Below are 22,665 nucleotides of genomic sequence, written 5' to 3' on the forward strand. Positions count from 1 at the left end.
AGACATCCTTGCTTCAAAGCAACCAAATCTTCCCCTTGAGTACTAAGGTTACTAGGTAATGAGCCATACAACAGTGTATCAAATTCCGTGACCACTGCAGCACCAGTACATCAGATTCCATCACACAAATATGAAGAACCATCTGTGAATAATATCAAGTCTGGATTTTCAATAGAAGTGTCTTTCAAATCCCTTCTAGGAATATCCACTATATTTGCTACTTTTACACACTCATGTAATGGTTCATTGTCTTTGCCAAATCAGGAAGAAATGTAGCTGGATTTAATATATTACATCTCCTCAACTGGATGTTCTCACTACCCGAGAATAATTTCATACTTAGAAATAAATTGATTTGAATAAGCTTGAGTATGAAATTTTCTCATTAGTGCTTCTATTTGATGTGAACAATATACAGTCAATGGACATCCCAAAACTAAATCTGCTGACTTCTGGACTAACACTACTGTAGCTGCTATACCCCTTAGATAAGGAACTGTTCCTGCAGCTACTGGATCAAGCTGACAACTATAATATCCAATTGGACAATAACTTTGTCCTAAAGTCCGTGTCAGCACCCCAGAATCAATATCTTTAGTTTCATTAACAAATAGTTGGAATGGTTTAGTATAGTCTGGGATACCCAATCTGGAGCAGATAAAAATGGCTTCTTTAGGCTTACTTAAGACTTGCAAGTGTTCAGGCTTTCATTTCAGAGGTTCAGGTTCTGTATTCCTGGCTAAATCTGGTAAACATTTTGTTGGTTCACAATATCCAGGTATTCATTGTCTACAGAATCTAGTTGTTCCAAGAACAACTCTGAGTTGCTTTTTGGTCTTACGAGCACTCAGTTTCAGGATATCTGCTATTCTTTTCTGTGTGATACTTCTTGAACCCTCTGATAACACAAAATCAAGATATTGCACTTGAGGCAATACCCATTGTAATTTTGCCTCGGACATTTTATGCCCATGCTTATATAATTCTAAAAAAAGAATATTGTTGCCCTCAATTGACATAATAAATCTCTACCTAAAAGATTCATTGGACAGTTTGGCATACACAGAAATGCATGCTCCACAGATAAAGGACCTAAAGTAATCATTTTTTGTTGTAATTTTGCTACTCTCTGTGGTGTACCAATAGCTCTAAAATTCTTAGGAAAAATTTCCAAAACTGATTTCTGGCTCCAGTATCAACTGGATGGACATGAATATGTTCTCCAGAAGTTACAGTCACATATGGTTCTGTACTATTTGGTGGTTGAAATGTTTCCAAGACTGGTGCTAGCATAATAACATCAGTACATAGCTCAGTCACTTCCTGTCCATCCAAATTTACATCTGCTTGAATTGCATGATATTCCCATGATTTCACATCTCTAACATCATGATCAGCTTTTTCACTACTCTCATTGGTTTTTATAATCTCTACCTTGGTATCATTGTTCTCATTAAAATCATATTATTTTTATCCAATTACATTCTTCACTATTTTCCATTATTTCAAAACCATTAGAATTTTCCACTAATTTTACATTATAATTTTCTTTTTCCTCATAATTATTAATACTAGTTAAATTATCCTTTGTTTCAATCAAATTATTTATAAATTCATTCACCTTATCTCCATTACATTTAATTTCCATTTAATTCCAATCCATTTTCCCTTGATTCTTCAAATACTTGAGAACTCCAGGTACAACTTCATAATGAGCATGCCTCTTTGTTCTGATCACCCTTATGTCTACTAATTACTTGACTGTACTTGGGTTTTGCTCCTGATTTTACCCACTCTTGCATTGTGTTCAAATCAGGTGCTTGAGCTCCCTGACAGCAAGCATTTTTGCAATTATTACTATTTCTTCTCTGTATAATTATTGTTATCTCAATTATTTCTATTTCATCCATAATTATACTGTCTATTATATCTGCTATTCAGATTAAGTCACATAGAAAATTGTCCTCTGATTCTATATTCCCTCACAAAATGTCCTACTTGATTACATAAGAAATGCCTTGGAGGTTCAGATCTTCTTTCTCTTGACCTGTACTGTTTTTTTGGTTGCACAGATCTAAAATGCTGCCACGGCTTTTATTTCCTTTATTTCACTATCCCTTGCTTTAGTTTCAGCATCCCTTAATTTTTTTCTCAAATCCTCAATTATTGTATGCCTGTCTTCATATCTATCATCATTATCCATGCATAAATAAGTTGCTTTTCTCTTTAACTCTTCCAAACCCATCTCTTTCCAGTCTGGGTAATTATTCTTAAAAAATAACTTTATCATGGGACAGACATTTTTAATAAATAGTCTCTAGCCAACACATTGAGTCCTACTATTAATTCAGCAGCATCTGTTAATATGTCTAGAAAATTGGTTGGTGATTCATTCTGTTTCTTCTGTAACAAGCAGTTGGACATTTGGAATGCCTTTTAATTACTTTTATGATTGACCTTCTGACCTGTTTCATCCTTCTATAATCAGGGCCTGAATTCATATCTATCCCTTCAAAATCCTGTGGTAATGGGATTAAAGATGGATCATTTCTGGACTCTTCTCTGAACTGATTCCTCTCTCTCTCTTGGTAAGTAATTACTTCATCAGTAAGAAAAAAATCAGCATAGACTGGGTCAAAGATCTCAATCACCCTCTGAAATTCCTTTACCACTTTATTAGGTTCACCAGAAAAGGAAGGGGTTCTACATCTGATAGTTTCTAAATCCTCAGGAGTAAATAACTTATGTGTCTTAACTTTATATACTTCATCCTGAGTCATAACTGGTATCTCTTAGAGGGAACAAATAAGCCTGAGTCTTATTATATTCATCATTCTACCTTTCCAATCTGGACATTTTCTTAATATTTCCTTCATTAGTTTTCTTATCAATAGCTTCATCATTTAAATCATTCAAAACATCATTATTTAAAATCATTCCTTCATACATTGTTTCATTGCTTCTATTTTATCCCTCATTACCATTTTCATTTGCTTCATTTCTGAATCCCTTGTTATCCATTGCACAATTGCCCTTAATTTATAACCAATGCCAAAAAACAAGAATCTGAATTTGTATAACACAATTAAACATAAACATATTAATGGTGTATAAGCCAAAACAGTTCTTAAAGTCAATGACATCATCAGTTCCAATCATCCAAAACCCAGGATAATGTAATAGCAATGAGGGAATAGGGTGAAAATCACATTAGGGATATGCAGGAAACAATTCCAGAAAAAAAAAACAAAATAGCATGTCATCCATGTCTCCTGACATGATTCTCAATGTATATAGGAAGTTGTGATATTGAACAGGATACATGTTATTAGTTTTCACCTTGATTCCCAATAACCATCACCAACTAACAGGACCAGAAAAAAATTTTCTCCTAGCACATGTGCTTTAGGTCTTTAAATAGTCTATTTAATATTTATACCTCCCCCTGTGTCCATTAAAAATCAGAGGTCTGTGTTCCAGGACCTTGGAGAGCAACCAGATTCTGGGGAAAACAATGGAATGATGCAAGATGCCCTAACTGTCAACTGTTATAAACTACTTCTAATCTGCTCTGGCCTAGACCAATTTTTATGTATTTGCCCTACTGACTTGCCAAATGAAATAGGTGGGTTGAATAAGGGTTCATATATATATATATATATATATATATATATATATATATATATATATATATATATATATATATATATAAAACAAAAGAATAGATTTATTTAACTAAAGGGAGAAGGGAAAGGGGATCAGCGAATATCTAACTTTACACCCAAATCAGAGATTAAACCCTAACAATCTTTTATACCTATTCTAAACTAACCCCTTAATTATTAATTAATTTTGGGGAGGGTTTGGTAGGAGCAAGAACAAGGGGCAAAGTTAATCAAACAACTGGAGTCCATTTTTGGTCAAGCAGAAGTTCCAGTATAAAAAGCAGCACTGCAGGAATCAGGATCAGAAGGGGAATGATGGATTAACATACACTGTCCACCAGTGTAATGTTATCCACTATCTCTACCACTTCCTTAAGATGATTTTGATTGTAGGAAGGTCCAGTCTCCTGGCAGCTTCAAGTCTCCCTCTTTGTTCCAGAGAAGACAAGCAAATGCTCCCAGAAACTGTGTGATCAGTTCCTCAGCTGCTGAGAGCTCCAGAATATTGGCCTGCAGGATCTCCTTCTTTCAGCTTGCTCCTGATAAAAATCCCTTATAATCGTTTGTACCCCAAAGAGATAATAAGGAAAAAGACTTGTACCAAAATATTCATAGCTGTGCTCTTTGTGGTGGCAAAAATTGGAAAATGAGGGGATTCTTTCAATGCCTATTTTGCCCTCTTGTTCAAGAATATCAGGGCAGTTTTCTTGAATAATTTCTTGTAGTATGATGTCAAGGCTTTTATTTTTTTTTTCCAGGCTTTCAGACAAACAATAATTCTCAAATTCTCTCTGAATCTGTTTTCTAGGTCAATTGTCTTTTCACTGAGATATTTCATGTTTCCTTCTATTTTTGTCATTCTTTTGACTTTGCTTTATTAATTCTTGCCGTTTCATAAGAACATTAGTTTCTACTTGTCCAATTCTAGGCTTTAAAGCATGGTTTTCAGCACTGATCTTTTTGATTGTCCTTTTTGGTTTGGTCTATCCTGCTTTTTTTCTTGGCTTCTAGCAAGTCAATTCTGGTCTCCAATTTGTTTATCACTGCATTTGATTTCTATGTCTCATTTTCTATGTACACAATTTTTTTTCTTTTAAGCCGTTATTTTATTTTTTAATTACTTTCATTTCTTTTCCTACTTTTCTTCCCATTTTTCTTTTTTCATTCTTTCTTGGTTCTTGAACTCCTTTTTTATTTCCTTAAGAGTTTGTGACCAATTTCCTTTTTCTTTCTTTTTTTTTGGGTGGGGGGTGGGAGTTTGGATGCATTTGGTTGTTTGTCACTCACTGCTGTTGCTTCTGTATTTTTCTCCATAGAAATATTTCCAATGTTGAAAGCTTTTTTGGCTATTTTAAAATTCCTTTGTCACTATTGTATCAGGGTTCCTGCATATTGGCAGTCCTTTCTTTCTTAGGTTCTGTCTCACAGGACTTTGATTTGGTAGTATCTTCCTTTCTCTATCAGAAGCCTGAGTGAAGGCAGGTAGATCTGGGATGTTCTTTGTGTAATGCACCCTAAAGTTATCTTCTCTGCTGCCTCTTCTGTAGCCAGCTTTGTTTCTGCCCAGACTCCACACTCCACTGCCCACACTCCACACTCTTCACCCCAGAGTCTCCCAGCCAAGGCCTGGCACTGCCTTCAGTGGTGTCTGTGGTGCTTTCAGCCAGTCCCTGAGAATTTAGGGATTGCCCCTGCCCTCACTCTAACTCTGATATGGTAGGTAATGTGGGGGAGAGGTGATAAGCTGGCACTTTGATTAGTATAGTTTTGTACCTTATATGTGGGAATCCCCAGTCAATGTCTACCTTTAATGTGTGTCCAGAGGACAAGTCCCTTTACTCATCAGGTTTTGATTTCTGTCCTTTTGAGATGTTTTGTAATGAGTGGTTGGAAGGAAATTCAGAAGGTTCCGGCTACTAGGCCACCATCTTGACTCTGCCTCCATATATTCATTGTTAAAGAAATAGAGTTTATGATGTCAATTTAATATTATATAATTGTTACTAGATATTATATTGGAAGATTTTCTTGAAAAGCCCAGACGTAGTGATTGATAGACATTATGCCAAAAAAAAAATGGTGGACCCTCTGCATCATATCACTGTAGACTTTAAAATGTTTAGTATCTACTGGATATATAGAAAGATAGGAGTTGAATTTCATAAACAACATCAAAATTACCTATGCTACAAATATTAATATAAGATAATTCAACAATTAAATTGTGATAACAAGAATATAATTATTGTTAGAACTGTTGCCCACAATCACCTGGACATAAAACTAAAATATGAGTGTTTTTAATAAGGGCCACCATGCTAAATAAACACAATGTTTCAATTTCATGGAATGAAAAACTTTCTAAATCTAGAGAGTTCGCAGAAGAAATCAAAACCATGAAGAAATGATAGGATATATGTTATCCCTAATATCTTGTGTCCTACAATAATTTTCTTGAAGATGCTTTTAGTGAACCCACAAAAAATTATCTAGATATTACAGTATTTGTTTAAATACCAAAAAATTAAGTTAGTTTATTCACCTGATTAAAAATCTGAAGAACATTAAATATGAGGAATTATAATATGATAGTTTATTGTCCCAGGACAATCATATCTGATCTATACATAGTAAAATGAGAAGAATAAGGTGATACCACTGCTCCCATTACTAATAAAATAATTCTAATTTACCAATATTTTTATGGATCTAGTGTTATATCTCACTACCAGTTGAAAAAAAATAACCTAGTGGAAACATAAAATAAATAATAAAAAACTAGAGATTGAAAATAAACCTGAGATTTAAGGAACTCCCAAGTGATAAAAAACTCCCTTCCTCAGATAGTATATGTCAGAAGCAGCACCAGAATCCAGACTTCAATGCCACCTACTGCATCATCTTACACTGTAGTCAAAGTTATATATATTTGAAAGAACTTGTAATCAAGCTTTTGCAATTGCAATGTGTTATTTTTTTGTATTTGTTTCCTATTTTTCATGGATCAAAATCATTCATAACAGACCTATGCCTATTATAGTGGGTCAGGGTCACATTGTTAGTCATTATAATCTAAATATGATAAAAATGAACAATACAGTCATCCCTCGCTATATTGCAGTTCACTTATTGTGGCTTCACTGTATCACAGACTTTTAAAAAAATCAAATTCCGTATCACAGAATTTTTATTATATTGCAGGATTCTGTGGCTGAATACCATACTGTACACAATGAAAATTCAGTATGCCACTACAGGTACTGCTTGTGCAAGTTTGCCAACATGAGATTGTACACAGCACACTATTGGCTAATGGAATGAAAGGCCATAGCACTTTGTTCTGTATACTGGGGGCTGATTGGCTCAGTGTTTATAAGAGTGTGGAAAAGGTTTATAGGAGAGTGGGAAGGGTTTATAAAGCCTTAAAATATCTGTAAATAATAAAATCAATATAATGCTGCTACCTCATGAATTTTCACCTATTACAGGGGTCTCTGGAATGTAACTACGATGATAGGTGCAGGAACATCATATTATGCTTAGTTGTAATTAGTCAGGAACCATTTATTATGTACTTGCTATGTCCCAAGCATTGTGCTAAGCACTAGTATGAAAAGAAATGCAAAAACATGGTGCCCTGTCTTCAAAGAGCTGGCATTCTAATTTGGGAGACAACATGAAAACAATTATGAAAAAAAAAGATAGTGTGAATAGAAAATAATTCAGTTGGTTGATACTAGTAGTGATGAGAAATGAGCAAATCTTCCTTTAGATGATAGGATTTAAAACGAGTCTTAAAGGAATCTAAGGAAGTCAAAAGGCAGATGTCAGAATGGTCAACATTCCAGCAATGTAAAAATAGCCAGTGAAAAGGCACAGATGAGATGAAGTATCACACAGAACAGAAAAGAGTATCTTTTCTATATGTATGTGATGAGGGGAGGAGGGGAAAAGGAAGAGGGTAGAGAGTGTGTATCATTTACACTCCACCCTCAGGTGATATCACCATTGAAGTATAATTACAGTTGAAAACAGCTAATATGGTATCAAAATGTTAACACCAAGGAATACCTTTATAAAGTAAAAACCTTCATATTTTGTTTTCTGATTGTCAGAATGAGCAATAAGATTAGCTTAGCTAAAAGTTGATGATCCCTCTTGAAGCCTTAAATAGTTAGTCCCTAGGATAGCCAGCAGATGAAAAGTTGAAAACAGTCAGAAAAGGAGTCAAGGAAGAACTAAGATCTTTATTTCTTTTGGTGGTGCGTGAGATAAATGCATTATTCTTAGAATGAGCATTCAGCTTATACCTATCCCTATATTAGGAAGCAAAAACACCCAGTTAATATCCTGACTAGGGAAAGGGATGTGGAAGGCTAGTTTGTTGCTTTTTGTAACTTTATCTAAAAATCCCATAACAGCCCAGAAAAGTGTGATTGATAACAAAAGGCCCCAATTCAAGGGCAATTATCAATTCAGTTACTTTTTTATCTCCTAAAGATGTTAAAGGAATACTAGATGTAACTTTCTGTATTTTAGTCTCACTGTTCTTTGAACTTGGAAACCCATGGCAATGCAGGATATAAGTTGTAGCTCCAAACCTAGGATGTGACAGGAGGGGAAAAGTGGAGGGGATTTTGCCATTAGGGATTCTATATATTGATTGTTTGAAGTTAACCAATTTGTATTCTGACCACAAAGCCAGAATGCCACCTTTAATGAAATGAATAAAAAGCTGCTTTCCTTCACTCTTGTTTTCTGACTCCAATGTGTGTTTATTTAAGTAAATGGGGCATTTTCTGCTCAATTTCTCACACTGGTGAGAAGGTTAGGATTTTCTCTCTCCCCCACCAAATGCCATGTCATCTGGCAACAGAGCTACTTGCTCAGGAAAGTCATTACATTCAATAGTTGGGGAGTCAGTTCTATAAATTTCAAGTCACAGTTGAGAGATCAAACTTCAGACAGAGGGAGTCACTCAAGGCTAAAAGCTGATTCATATAATTTTATCTTTGGAAACAAAGAAATCTGTTTATGGACTCAAAAAAGAATCTACCTCTGGCAGTTGATACTTGGGGTAGCTACCCAATTGAGAGAATGCTACATCTAAGGATGGAGTTTTGTTAGGGATCTTCTTGGGAGAAGAAAAATAAATTTTAGCACCTGATTAGTGGATAGTCTTGCCCAAATGTGCCCCCTTCACATGTGCTTCACTTTTGTTGTACTCTACAAATTAACATAAGATCCTAGCACAGGTTTAAACTTATAGTAGGAGACCTAACTACAGACTCCTTAGAACTCCTTAGTTACTATATTTGTAAATAATATGATAGAAAAAAAAACCTTAGAAAAGTAAAAAAAAAATATAAGTACCATTAAAGACGCATGGTGGACATAAATAGGGCACACATTTTGCTAAAGATAATTTGAATTTGAGGTGATTTAAAAACATCAAACATATGCATGACTAGAAAAAAAATGTAAACCCTTAGCAGGAATGAGAAAGTAAGAAAAATTTGTTCTTATTATGACTATTTTTAACTATATGATTTGATATTATAGTTATAATGACAGGTCTCCAATAGTCCTTTAGGATAGCTGGTTCTAATGCCTGTCAGATATATGTCATTGTATATAGCTTACACTTTAATACTGTCCTGATTTATTTTGATGTTGTCAAGCAGAAATGATCACAGATCCTAACTGAATGGAATTCCTGGTCAACTGCTTTGCTGTTAGCCACACCTATCCTGATAGTCTCTGACTGTCAAATCAAATCCTCATCTGGTCCCATTAGGAAAATTTACTCCACTTGAACATAATACTATATTCAATTATGTGACCCAGCAAATTTGCCCACAAAATCTGAGTCTAATTTGGAATGTCTTTTCTCACATCTGGCCTTGATTAACTGTTCTCAATCAAGCCCATTTTTAAGGTATAACATATCCCTGTTCTGAGTATGTACCATGTAAATGCCTCACTCCTTCTCAAGCTGGATGAGTCCCTTCACAGCCTGTAGGGCTGAAACTGTATTATCATGTAGTGTGTGTATGCTTTTTTGTTTGTTTGTTTGCTGTGTTGCATAACAATCAAAGTCATATTTGTAGTGGTTTCTAGATACTAATTTCCTGTGAATCCACAAAACTAAGTCTTTTGTTCAAACCCAAGCTGTAAGACCAAATATAACAGGTCTACACTTCAGATACAGAAAAAAAAAAAGAACCAGATGAAGGAGTCTAGGATGTTAAATGGAATTTTTAGACTAGGTGTGAAGATATGGATAATATGGATAATAGAGCAGGATAAGAAAATGAAAAGAGTAATCATATCAATAAAACCATAGATCCAGCAGTGTGCTGATAAATGTTTTGATCTGGAAAAATATCTAAAAAAAGTATACATAGCACATTTTTAATATTAATTTAAATTATTAACATTTTCTCTATTATTTTTGTAATCCCAAACAATCAACAAAAGAGTTATTCAAGAAGCAATTTTAGTGCTTGTCAGTTTTCAAGATGTAAAAAGCTAACATTTGTGCTCTCTAGTCCAAATATGAATAAAATCCAGTAAAATTCTGCATGAATTTCTTTGCTTCCACCAAAAGAAAATTTAAGCATTACATGCTCTGATACTATACTATATCCTTTAAAGAAATATAAGGCATAGAACTTTCCTTAAAGCACCATGAAAAAGATGAGGTAAAACTAACATACCCGAGACATAGATGGATCTCCTTACTTATTCTATTTTCAACATCTTTTTAGTAAATAGTAACTTTTAAATCATATCAAACAAGAATTTTTTTTTATCCTTTAAATATTTAAAGTCATTTATTAAAGCTTTTACTATGGACAAGGAATTTTGCTAGATGTCAGGAATATGAAGAAAGGCAGGTCGACCCTGCCTTCAAGGAGCTTTCTTTTTGTTTAGTTCATTAGTCATGTCTTCATGATTCCATTTGGGGTTTTTTTGTTTGTTTGTTTTTTAGTTTTCTTGCTGGGCTTTTTCCACCCCTAATTTCCACCAGCTAATTTGAATTAGTTTATTTAGACAATTTAGAACATTATTCCTTGGTTACAATAATCACATTATTTCCCTCCCTCCCCTTCCCTGATCCTTCCCACAGCCAATGCGCAATTTCATTGGGTATTACTTGTGTCCTTGATCAGAACCTATTTCCATGTTTTTGATGTTTGCACTATGTAAAAAATAGACTCGAATACAGGACTACAATCCCCACAAGCCTTTGTTCCACTTCCCCAAAATGCTTTGTAATCTCACAGAAATTCTCAGGTGGGCCGAGATCTAGAAGGTATTTAACTTGGTGGCAAAGGTTTTTGGACTTCCGTTTGGAGCAGACGTGGCTCTTTCCATAATGTAGGTGAGGTCTTGTCTAGGCTTCCGGCCTAGGCACGTTTTCCTTATCCTGTATTCTCTTTAATTCTTAATTCTTAATAAACCTCTAAAAAATATAATACTCCTTGCAGAGAGAAACTAATTTCAGTCTCCCCATAGTCTCCCCTAAATTTTAATCTTTACAACTAAGATGTTCATTTAGTCTACATCCCCAACCATATCCCTTTGATCCATGTATTCAAGCAGTTGTTTTCCTTCAGTGTTTTTACTCCCACAGTGTTTCCTCTGAATGTGAATAGTGTCCTTTCTCATAAATCCCTCCAAGTTGTTCAGGGTCACTGCACTGCCACTAATGGAGAAGTCCATTACCTTCAATTGTACCACAGTGTATCAGTCTTTGTGTACAATGTTTTCCTGGTTCTGCTCCTCTCGCTCTGCATCAATTCTTGGAGGTTGTTCCAGGCTCCATGGAATTCCTCCAGTTTATTATTCCTTTGAGCACAATAGTATTCCATCACCAACATATACCAATTGAAGGGCATTCCCTCATTATCCAATTTTTTGCCACCACAAAGAGTGCAGCTATGAATATTTTTGTACATGTCTTTTCCCTTATTATCTTGTTGGGGTACAAACCCAACAGTGCTATGGCTGGATCAAAGGGCAGACAGTCTTTTAGCACCCTTTGGGCATAATACCAAATTGCCCTCCAGAATGGATGGATCAATTCACAAATACACCAGCAATGCATTAATGTCCCGACTTTGCCACATCCCCTCCAACATTCATTACTTTCTCTTGCTATCATGTTAGCCAATCTGTTAGGTGTGCAAAGATTTTTTGATTTGCATTTCTCTGATTATAAGAGATTTAGAACACTTTTTCATGTACTTTTTAATAGTTTTGATTTCTTTAACTGAAAATTGCCTATTCATGTCCCTTGCCCATTTAACAATTTGAGAATGACTTGATTTTTTTGTAAAATTTGTTTAGCTCTTTATAAATTTGAGTAATTAGACCTTTGTCACAGATTTTTGTAATGAAGATTTTTTCCCAATTTCTTGCTTCCCCTCTAATATTGGATACATTAGTTTTGTTTGTACAAAAATGTTTTAATTTGATGTAGTCAAAATTATTGATTTTGCATTTTGTGATTTTTTTCTAGCTCTTGCTTGGTTTTAAAGTCTTTCCTTTCCCAAAGATCTGACAAGTATACTATTCTATATTCACCTAATTTGCTTATAGTTTCCTTCTTTATATTCAGGTCATTCACCCATTCTTAGTTTATCTTGGTTTAGGGTGTGAAATGTTGATCCAAACCTAATCTCTGCCATATCTTCAAATTTTCCAAGCAGTTTTTATCAAATAGAGGATTTTGGTCCAAAAACCTGGGATCTTTGTGCTTATCATAGACTGTCTTGCTGAGGTAATTTACCCCAAGTCTATTCCACTGTTCCTGGTTTCTGTCTCCTAGCCAGTACCAAATTGTTTTACCACTGCTTTATAGTACAGTTTGAGATCTGGGACTGCAAGTCTTTCTTCCTTTGCATGTTTTTTTCATGATTTCCTTGAATATCCTTGACCTTTTGTTCTTCCAAATGAACTTTGTTATTTTTTTTCTAATTCAGTGAAAAAGTTTTTTGGTAGTTCAATGGGTTTTGCATGAAATAAGTAAATTGATTTGGGTAGGATTGTCAGTTTTCTTGTGTTAATTTGTCCAACCCATGAGCAATCAATGTTTTTCCAATTGTTTATATCTAGTTTTAATTGTGTGGAGAGTGTTTTGTGCTCATAGTTGTGCTCATATAGTTCCTGTATTTGTCTCAGCAGATAGATTCCTAAGTATTTTATATTGTCTAGGGTGATTTTAAATGGAATTTTTCTTTCTAATTCTTGCTGCTGAAATGGGTTGGAGATATGACTAATTTGGATTTATTTTGTATCCTGCAACTTTGCTAAAGTTGTTGATTATGTCGACTTGCTTTTTAGTTGATTCTCTAAGATTCTTTAAGTAGATCATCATATCATCTGCAAAGAGTGATAGCTTAGCTTCCTCATTGCCAATTTTAATACCTTCAATTTCTTTTCCTTCTCTAATTGCTCCTGCTAGTGTTTCTAGTACAATGTTAAATAATAGAGGTGATAATGGGTATCCTGCTTTCACTCCTGATCTTATTGGGAAGGCTTCTAGTTTATCCCCATTGCAGATGATGTTTGCTGATGATTTTAGACATATACTGTTTATTATTTATAGGAAAAGTCCTTCTATTCCTATGCTTTCTAGTGTTTTCAATAGGAATGTTGTATTTCATCAAAGGCTTTTACTGCATCTATTGAGATAATCATGTGATTTTTGTCGGTTTGCTTGTTAATGGGGTCAATTATGCAGATGGTTTTCCTAATATTGAACCATCCTTGCATTCCTGATTCCTATCTGGTCATAGTGAATGGCCCTTGTGATCACTTGCTGGAGTCTTTTTGCTAGTATCCTATTTAAGATTTTACTATATTCATTAGGGAGATTGGTCTATAGTTTTCTTTCTCTGTTTTTGCCATGCCTAGCTTTGGAATCAGTACCATATCTGTGTCATAAAATGAATTTGGTTCAACTCCTTCTTGGCTTATTCTGTCAAATAGTTTGTATAATATTGGGATTAGTTTTTCTTTGAATGTTTGATAGAATTCATTTGTGAATCCATCTAGACCTGGGGATTTTTTCTTAGGGAGTTCTTTGATGGCTTGTTCAATTTCTTTTTCTGATATGGGGTTGTTTAGGTAAAGTATTTCTTCCTCTGTTAGTCTAAGCTATTTATATTTTTGTAAGTATTCATTCATATCACCTAGATTGTCATATTTGTTGCCATATAATTGGGTATAATAGTTTTTAATGATTGCCTTAATTTCCTCCTCATTAGAGATGAGGACTCCCTTTTCATCTTGGATACTGTCAATTTGGTTTTCTCCTTTCCTTTATTTAATTAAACTGACCAGTACTTTGTCTATTATTTGTTTTTTTTTTTCAAAGTACCAGCTTCTAGTCTTATTTATTAAATCAATAGTTCTTTGACTTTCAATTTTATTAATTTCTCCTTTGATTTTTTGGATCTCTAAGTTAGTTTTCATCTGAGGATTTTTAATTTGTTCACTTTCTAGTTTTTTTAATTTGCATGAACAATTCATTGACCTCTGCCCTCCCTAATTTGTTAATATATGAAATCAAGGATATAAATTCCCCTTTTAGTACTGCTTTGGCTGCATCCCATAGGTTTTGAAAGGATGTCTCATCATTGTTATTTTCTTCAATGAAGTTATTAATTGTTTCTATGATTTTTTCTTTGATTAACTGGTTTTGGAGAATTGTATTATTTAATTTCCAATTAATTTTTCATTTACATCTACATGTAACCTTACTAATTAATATTTTCTTCGCATTGTGATCTGACAAGCTTTCATTTATTTTTTCTGCCTTTTATCAGGATGTAATTACCTTCCCTATCTCTTTTAACTAGATTTATTTTAACTTTGGCTTTGTCAGATATCATGATTGTAACTCGTGCCTTCTTTTTATCAGTTGATGCCCAATAGATTTACCTCCATCCTCTTACTTTCATCCTTTGGGTATCTCCCATCCTTCTGTGTGTTTCTTGTAGACAGAATATGGTAGGATTTTGGATTCTAATCCACTCTGCTATTCACTTGCATTTTATGGGTGAGTTCATTCTATTCACTTTCAGAGTTATGATTACCAGCTGTGTAATTTCCAGCATTTTGATTTCCACTCCTGGTCCTGCCTTTTCTTCTTTCACTATTTCCTTCTACACCAATGTTTGTTTTTAATCAATCCCCCTATTTCCCATCCTTATTTTATTTCCCTTTCTACCCCCTCCCTTTTTATTCCCCCCTTCTTTGCCTTTAGTCTTTATCAGTCTTTCTAAAACTAACCCCCCCACCCTATCCCTCCCTTGTACTGCTTCCCTACCCACAAGTCTGTTTTTTACCCTTCTAATCACCTATAGGCTGTGAGTCTATTCTCTGCCCCAATGGATTGGATTATTCTTCCCACTCTGGGTCAGTTTCAATGTACATAAGAGTTGAGTATTTCCTGTCTCCAACCTCTTTACCCTTCCAGTGTATTGATGTTGTCCCCCCTCCCGACATGAGCTTCTTTGTGACATATAAATTTACTCCCATTTGTTTCTTTTCCCATTTCTTTTAGTATTAACCTCTTTTATAGCTCTAGTTATATATATATATATAGACATATATATACGTATATACACCAATGTATATGTATTTATGCATGCATATATCCATATACCTATTTTTGTCTTGTCCTTTCATCCTATACAGTTTGTCACTCTTCCCTATAAGTGCAATTCTTCTAGCTGTCCAGGTGATAACAGCAGTTTTTAAGAGTTAACAATGACCTCTTTTCTTATAGGGATACATATAATTTTAACTTATTACATCTCTTTAGCAAAAGGGTATTTGTTTTGTTTTGTTTTGCTTTTCTTTTTTCCCCTCATTTTTAATTACCTTTTGATAATTCTCTTGAATTCTGTGTGTAGGCATCGAATTTTCTGTTCAGTTCTGGTCTATTCTTTTCAAATTCTTGGAATTCTTCTATTTTACTAAATGGCCATAATTTCCCCTGTAAGAATATAGTCAGTTTTGCTGGATAGTTGATTCTTGGTTGTAGACCTAATTCCCTTGCTTTCCGGAATATCATATTTTATGCCTTTCAGTCCTTCAGTGTGGATTCAGTCAGATCCTGTGTTATCCTCACTGTGGTTCCATGGTATCTGAATGACTTCTTCTTGGCAGCTTGTAATATCTTTTCTTTGGTCTGAAAATTCTTCAATTTAGCTATAACATTCCTGGGTGTTGTCCGTTGGGGATTAAGTACAGGAAGTAATCTGGGGATTCTTTCAATCTCCACTTTTCCCTCTTGTTCTAGAATATCAGGGCAGTTTTCTTGAATGATTTCCTGTAATATGATGTCCAGGTTTTTTCTTTTGTCTTCTGGTAGACCAATGATTCTTAAATTTTCTCTCTTTGAACGATTTTCTAAATGCTCTGTTTTGTGAGTGAGATGCTTCATATTTTCCTCAATTTTTTCATTCTTTTGCTTTTGTTTTATGGTCTCCTGTTGCCTTGTGAGGTCACTTAATTCTAGTTGTTGTATTCTAGTTCTTAAAGACTGGATTTCATTCCTGGATTTTTGGTCATCATTCTCCTTCTGGTCTGATTTTCTTTGGACGTCATCTTTCATTCTCTTTACCTCATCTCTCATCTCCTTTGCCTCATCTTTCATTTTCTTTGCTTCATCTTTCATCTCCTTTGCCTGATTTTCAAGCTGGTTGATTTTGGCTTTCAAGACACTATCTTCTGTTTCCAGATGACTTATCTTAGTTTTAATATTCTTTTCCCAATTGTCTTCAGCCTCTCTTAATTGTGTTTTGAATTGCATTTTGAGTTCTGCCAAAGACTATCTAATTCATTGGGATTTCTGTTTTATTGCTTGCCTCCTCTTGTGTTTCATTTGCTCTTGGTTTGTTGCCTATACAGAAGCTGTCTATTGTAATTTCTTTCTTCTTCTTCTGTTGTTTGCTCATATTCACCCCTTCTTTGCTCCCTATATTTGTCTGTGTTCTTGCTTCACTCATTTTTTTTTGTTTTGGGGGCTTCTGTCAGTCTCCCCTCTTGGAGATTTGACAGAAGATATCTCAGTGAAGTCTGTGGGGGAGGAGTGTTGGAGTTTGAGCTTCCCTGTCCTCTGGAGGCTTTTTATTGAATTAAAGTCCAGCAGTCTATGGGGGAGGGGTGGTGGATCTTGGGCTTCCCTGACCTCTGAAGACTTTTGATGGAATTAAGTTCAGCTAGGTTGGGCTAGATGTGCTCTGAGGCCAAAGCCTCCTGCAAGTCCGGAGCAATATGGAGGGTCTCTGCTGCTCTGACCAGGCTGCCAGCTCTGCACTCCCTCTCTAGCTCCTTCCCAGCTGCCTGTGTTCAACACTTTGATCCTGGCACAGCTCTGCCCACAAGCTACACCCTCCAGACCAGTGCCTTTGCCCACCCAGAGATTCCTGCTGCTGCTGGAGGCTTAGTGCTCTAGGTGGGGGAAGGGGGGATGGTCATGGGACCTTCCTTCTGCCTTCCCCTTAAACCCTAGTGTTCTCAGATTCCGGCTTTTAGGGGAGCGTACCTTTTGAATTGAGTCCAGCAGGAGGGTTCCTTTGCTCTGTATTGTTGTTAGGTTTGATTTTTAGTCCCCTAGGAGCATTCAGTTTGTTATCGGTAAGGAAGGGTTTTCAGAGGTCTGAACTTTTGCTGCTTCTATTTGGCCATCTTGACTCCCTCAAACAAGAAATTTTATGTGCAAGATAAAGGATTATAGGTTGAAAGAAGGTAAGGTGAGGAAACTGAAACTCAAAAAAAAGAGGAAACTTGCTACAATCTTACATATAGGAAGTGTAAAGATTTGAATTTAGGGCTTCCTGACTCTAAATCTAGTACAGTATTCACTAATCCCATGTTTGGTTAGAAATCTCCAAAACTCTATTATGAAGCCAAATGCTTCTGAAATCAAATAATAAATATAAGATATATAATATCTCAGTTAAATGTATGAATATAAAGATTATTTCATATAGAAAATAGCTTAAAAATCCAATTGATTTCTTTCTCATATTTTCACTAAAGATAATACTAACATATGTATAGGTCGTTCTCATGAAGAAAGTAGCTACATCAGGGGTTAATTGATGTTTACTTATTTTTTTTTCCTTTATTAAAAAAATAAAAGTACTTTTTGTGGGAAGGTACTTTTTTCCCTTATTAAAAAAAAAATTCCTCAGATATCTTCAGAACTGGTCCCCAAGTACCTTTAAGTTCATGTTAATGCTTCATGGATATATACTTCTTTCTTAAAAACTTTTTTTTTTCCAAATATAGAAACCATGTAGAATACATAAAGAAAGATCCCCAATGGTTAAAATAGGGGATGACTTACCTCTAAAATAAGGTAGAGACAGTTAAAGTAGAAAAAGAATAAAAAATTAGAAATATTAAAATAAAACAATTTTAGGCCACAATTAGGTTTCATTATTAAACATTAGATGCCTGGCATTGTTCTAAGTGAAAGGTACACAAAGGAACACCAGATACAAATCCTGCCCTCGAGGAATTAACAATCTAAATGGGAAAAATTTTGGAAGAAAATAAGATGACCTATATTCAGTACAGTACTATGCATATTTGAGTTTCTCAGAACCGAGAAAACAAATTATGGTGCTTAGGTTAAATAGTGGAGGCCTCCCAGCATTCTCTGCATAGAGAAAAAATGAGGTAGAAGGATAGCATGCTGGCAGAATTGTAACAAAAACATTTGTGTTTTGGTTCTTAAATCTACCAATTAATCGACAATCATTAATTAAGGTTTTACTAGGAGCTGGGGGAGGGGTGCAAAGGAATGTAAAAGTGAGATAATTTCTGCTGTCAAGAAACTAATTTACAAAAAGGCATAAATTACTTTTTACCTAGAAGCTACATCACCAATTTATTTTAGAAGGAAAGCAGAAGACTGTGGAAGTGTTAAGATATATAATAGTTCATATGTCTAACTATTATGTTCTAACTGCCATACTACTCTTCTGCCTTAGAACCAATACACAATATTGATTCTAAGATGGAAGGTAAGGGTTTCAAAAGATGATAATAATCTTGTTAAATACTTTGGGGCATCTCTAAGTATTATAGCTATGGATATAAAAATACAAATAATTTTTAAATATAAAAAAGAAAAAAAGGAATATAGGGAATAAAGACAGCATAAGCTATTTTTTTCTACCTACTTACCAGTTATTTGAAAATGTAGTAGAAAACCATAGAAAAAAGAGAAAACAAGCAAGATTCACAATGGAAATTTAAAAAATAACAATAAACTACAAGAGCTGAATAAAGTTACATTTTTGTTTGAATGGTAATAAATTTCAGTCAATTAATCAACAAAGTGAGAATGAGTAATTCATGATTCTTCCCCGTTTTTGTTTTTGTTTTTCAGTGGAAGTGTGCACAAGAGGTGAGAATAAAGATCAGAAAAATGAAATTAGGTTACAGAAGACAAGCTGAAGACTTTAATGTTACCTTTGGTAGTTTCTTTCAACTAATGTAGAGGTATAAAGAAACAGAAGTCATATATTAAAATATTGTTTTATGTATCTTAATAGCCAATGAAGTTACTGGTAAAGCTTAAAATGACTTGTAAACTCTTAAAAGGCAATGTAGCATAGTGGGTAGGAGCCCTGGGTTTGAATATTGCTCTCAGTTACAGAGTCATCATTTGTAAAACAAGGATAAACTCATTGAACTTTAAGGTTTCTTTTTCTAACTTTTTTTTTTGGTAGGAGTGAAATAGAGGAGCTCTGAATCTGTGATTTTGTCAGTATAGGAAATTTCTGGTGTGGAAAATTCTGTATCAATTCTAATCAACATAATATATCCTATATTCAACTTAAAGTTTCAGAGATTTTCCTGGAAACAGAGGAAAAACACAAGTAGTATACTTAAGAGGTAAGTGGTAAACCCAAGTCTCCAAATTTACTATCTCAAATTGCCTGTACTTCAATATGCTGTTTAAAAAAAAACTTTTCTTTTAAATTGAGTTGTAATTGTGTTGTATCTTAAGTATTTAATTTCTACCCAGATTTGGGATTCTTTAGTGGAATCAGTAACACAATCTTAATGGTTATTTTTACAGCATATACTTGTATCTAAAATTCTGCTATAGTATAGTAAAATTTTCTTAGCTATTTACTTACAATACACATCCACTCTAATAGACTTTATTGCTGGGGATCCCAAACCATTTTCTGCTTTACAATAGTATCGGCCTCCTTGGTGTCGTTGAATATTTGTAATCCTCAAAGTCTCATTGAAGACACTTGAATCCTGAAATCTATCAGAGGCACTTCCTGCTGTTTTGGTCCATCTGATCTGAGCAATTATCCAAAAAAAGAAAGAAAGAAACCATTAATTTAGTTTAGCTGTGTGCTCACAGAATAAATAAATATTGAATGACATCTCTGAAGGATGTTCTTTGAGTTGATAATCTGTCTCATTCCTCTAAATAATTTTTAAAACTTTGTTACCTGCATTTTATAAGATAAATTTGTAATTTCTAGTTGATTATCCAGCTTTTAAAAACAAATAATATTGATATGTTGCTCTAAAAACTGAGTTTTAAATATGCTTCTATTAATTTTATTTAATTATTTCATTCAATAGTATATTACTTTTTAAATTATATTATATATATACATATATATATATGAAATTTCATTTGAATCTCACAAAAATTGTGAGGAGGTAGTTATGCTATTATCATCTTATTTTACAAATGACAAAACAAGAGTTTACCAATATGATGCATAATCACAAAGATCTTTCAAATTCTAGTTCTTGGTTTACAAATAAAGCACAGATAACTCCAATTTCATTACAAGAAAATCAGCAAAATTTCTCTTAATGTTGAGTTCCATTAAAAGAAATACTAAAAAGGTCATAACATTTAAAAAAAAGATAGTGAGATCATGAAAATTTCCCAACTATGGCTATAGAGAGGCCAAACATGATTTTAAAACAAATCTGAAACAATATTTTATAAAAGATAAACTATATTACTTTTATTATATAAAACTACAGTGGTTTTGCATTAGTAAATCCAATGATAATGGAAAAAGAAAATATAATTTGGCAAATATTTATATCAAGTATCACTGGTAAAAGTCTAAAGTCCACATTTTATGGGAAATCAATTTAAGTAACAACCAAAGACATTCCAAAGAAATGATTAAGAGATAACTATTTTTAGAATCTCTACCTATAAGTGATGACATAAAAACTACAGCAAATTATGATAAAGAGAAAAGTAAATTAAAATAACTCTCAAGTTTCGACTCACCTTTGAAATTGGGAAACGGGGGAAAATACATTATAGGCAGGAGTAAAGCATATTGAAAATGGAGATATCAGCAGAGCATATCATGTCCACTCTTTGAAGTCCCAAACAAGAACACAAGTAAAGTCCTAAGTCCTAGCACAAGGCACTGAGACTGCCACATTTTACCTATCAATTTAAAATTATGCACGAGACCATAATACCCTTTGAACTACTGCTACCACTTTAAGTTTATGCCCCAAAGAAGTTGAAGACATACAAAGTCCATCATATACCAATATTTGCACTCCTAATGATGTCAAAGAACTGGGAATAAAGTGGATTCAATCAACTGGAGGTTGGCTGAGGAGAACTATAAAGAATGAAGACTATAAGAAATTAAAATAAAAACATACAAAACTTTGGATGAACAGATGTAGAGAAAACAAGCAGAAAGGAAAGAAGAGAATATATCAGTATGTTATAAGGAATTGTGTAATTTCGTTTATCTTGTTAGGAGCATAAGTTTTAGGTCAGAGGAAGGTTTTTAATTTGTATGGTATCTCCTTAAGTGGCAGCTCTCTGTCACTTTAAGAGGGAGGAACAGACAGATCTTGCCTGTCTCTTTAAGAGACAAACTATAAAAGAAAGAAAGAGTCAGTTTAGAAAATTCCATTTTGCTCTGCTTCGGGCTGAAAGGAATTCTGTCAGGAGGAACTGGCAGTTAAGGTTTGGGGAGTTTGATCTGAGACTCTGAATTAAGAAGTCAGTTACCGAGAGCTCTATTTCTCAGAACACTGAGGAAGCTGCAGTTGCACTGTCTGTTTCACTGTAAAAGGCAGTTTCACCATTTTTGGATTTGAGGGAATAGGCGTTCTGAATCATTCAGTTTCACTCTATCTCAAGAGATCTCTCTAACAGTTGGGTTCTGGCAGTTTGGATTTAAGATAAGGAGTTAAGGAGGTTGAAAGAAGAAAGACTTATTAATTGAGCTTAGATTAGATAGATAGAAATAATTTTACCAGATAGAGTAGATTAGTTGGGCCTGTTCCAGCAGGCAAGAAGATTTTAGTATAGGGTTTATTAAGAAATTTAGTATAGTGTTTTAATATAAGTATAGTAATCAAATCTAAGATCTATAATCTCCTAGTTTCCTTCCATTATTTTCCTATCCCTACTTTTTAGAATAAAGTGTCAGTGGTGTACCAAACAAATCTCCATAATTTCTATCAACTGCCTACACAATAGTTTTACCCATGACATCTATAATTAATCATAACAGCTATAGTTCCAACATAGCAAAATGAAAGATTCAATGGTGAGGTGGAAGAGTTTTTCCACAGAAATGATTATAATATATAAATTTGTTAACGTGACACTTTTTATTTTATTTTATTTTTATTTTATTTAGTCAATTTAGAACATTATTCCTTGGTTACAAGAATCATATGCTTTTCCTCCCCTCCCCCCACACCTTCACATAGCTAAAGTGCAATTCCACTGGGTTTTAGATGTGTCCTTGATCAGAGCCTATTTCCATGCTGTTGATGTTTTCACTAGGGTGATTATTTAGAGTCTACATCCCCATTTTGAGTTCTTCCAAAGCCTGTGTCCAATTCGCTGGAGTTTCTGTGTTTTAACTTAGTGTTCCTTGATCCTCCTCTCAATTATAATTTCTTTTTTCTTTTTCTATTGTTTGGT

General features: G+C 34.2%; 1 protein-coding gene across 11 annotated transcripts in view; it reads right to left on the reverse strand.

Moving 5' to 3' along the window:
- MDGA2 (MAM domain containing glycosylphosphatidylinositol anchor 2) overlaps nucleotides 1–22,665 on the reverse strand; it is an 811,975-nt gene that overhangs the window by 489,757 nt on the left and 299,553 nt on the right. For 10 of the 11 annotated variants that reach the window (XM_056820935.1, XM_007473236.3, XM_056820917.1 and 7 more), the window contains one exon: nucleotides 19,847–20,021. In XM_056820935.1, the coding sequence (XP_056676913.1) occupies nucleotides 19,847–20,021 (175 nt within the window). The remainder of the gene's footprint in view (nucleotides 1–19,846; nucleotides 20,022–22,665) is intronic. The other variant, XM_056820938.1, reaches the window with a different exon arrangement.

The sequence above is a fragment of the Monodelphis domestica genome, chromosome 1, assembly GCF_027887165.1.
Source record: "Monodelphis domestica isolate mMonDom1 chromosome 1, mMonDom1.pri, whole genome shotgun sequence".
NCBI lineage: Eukaryota > Metazoa > Chordata > Mammalia > Didelphimorphia > Didelphidae > Monodelphis > Monodelphis domestica.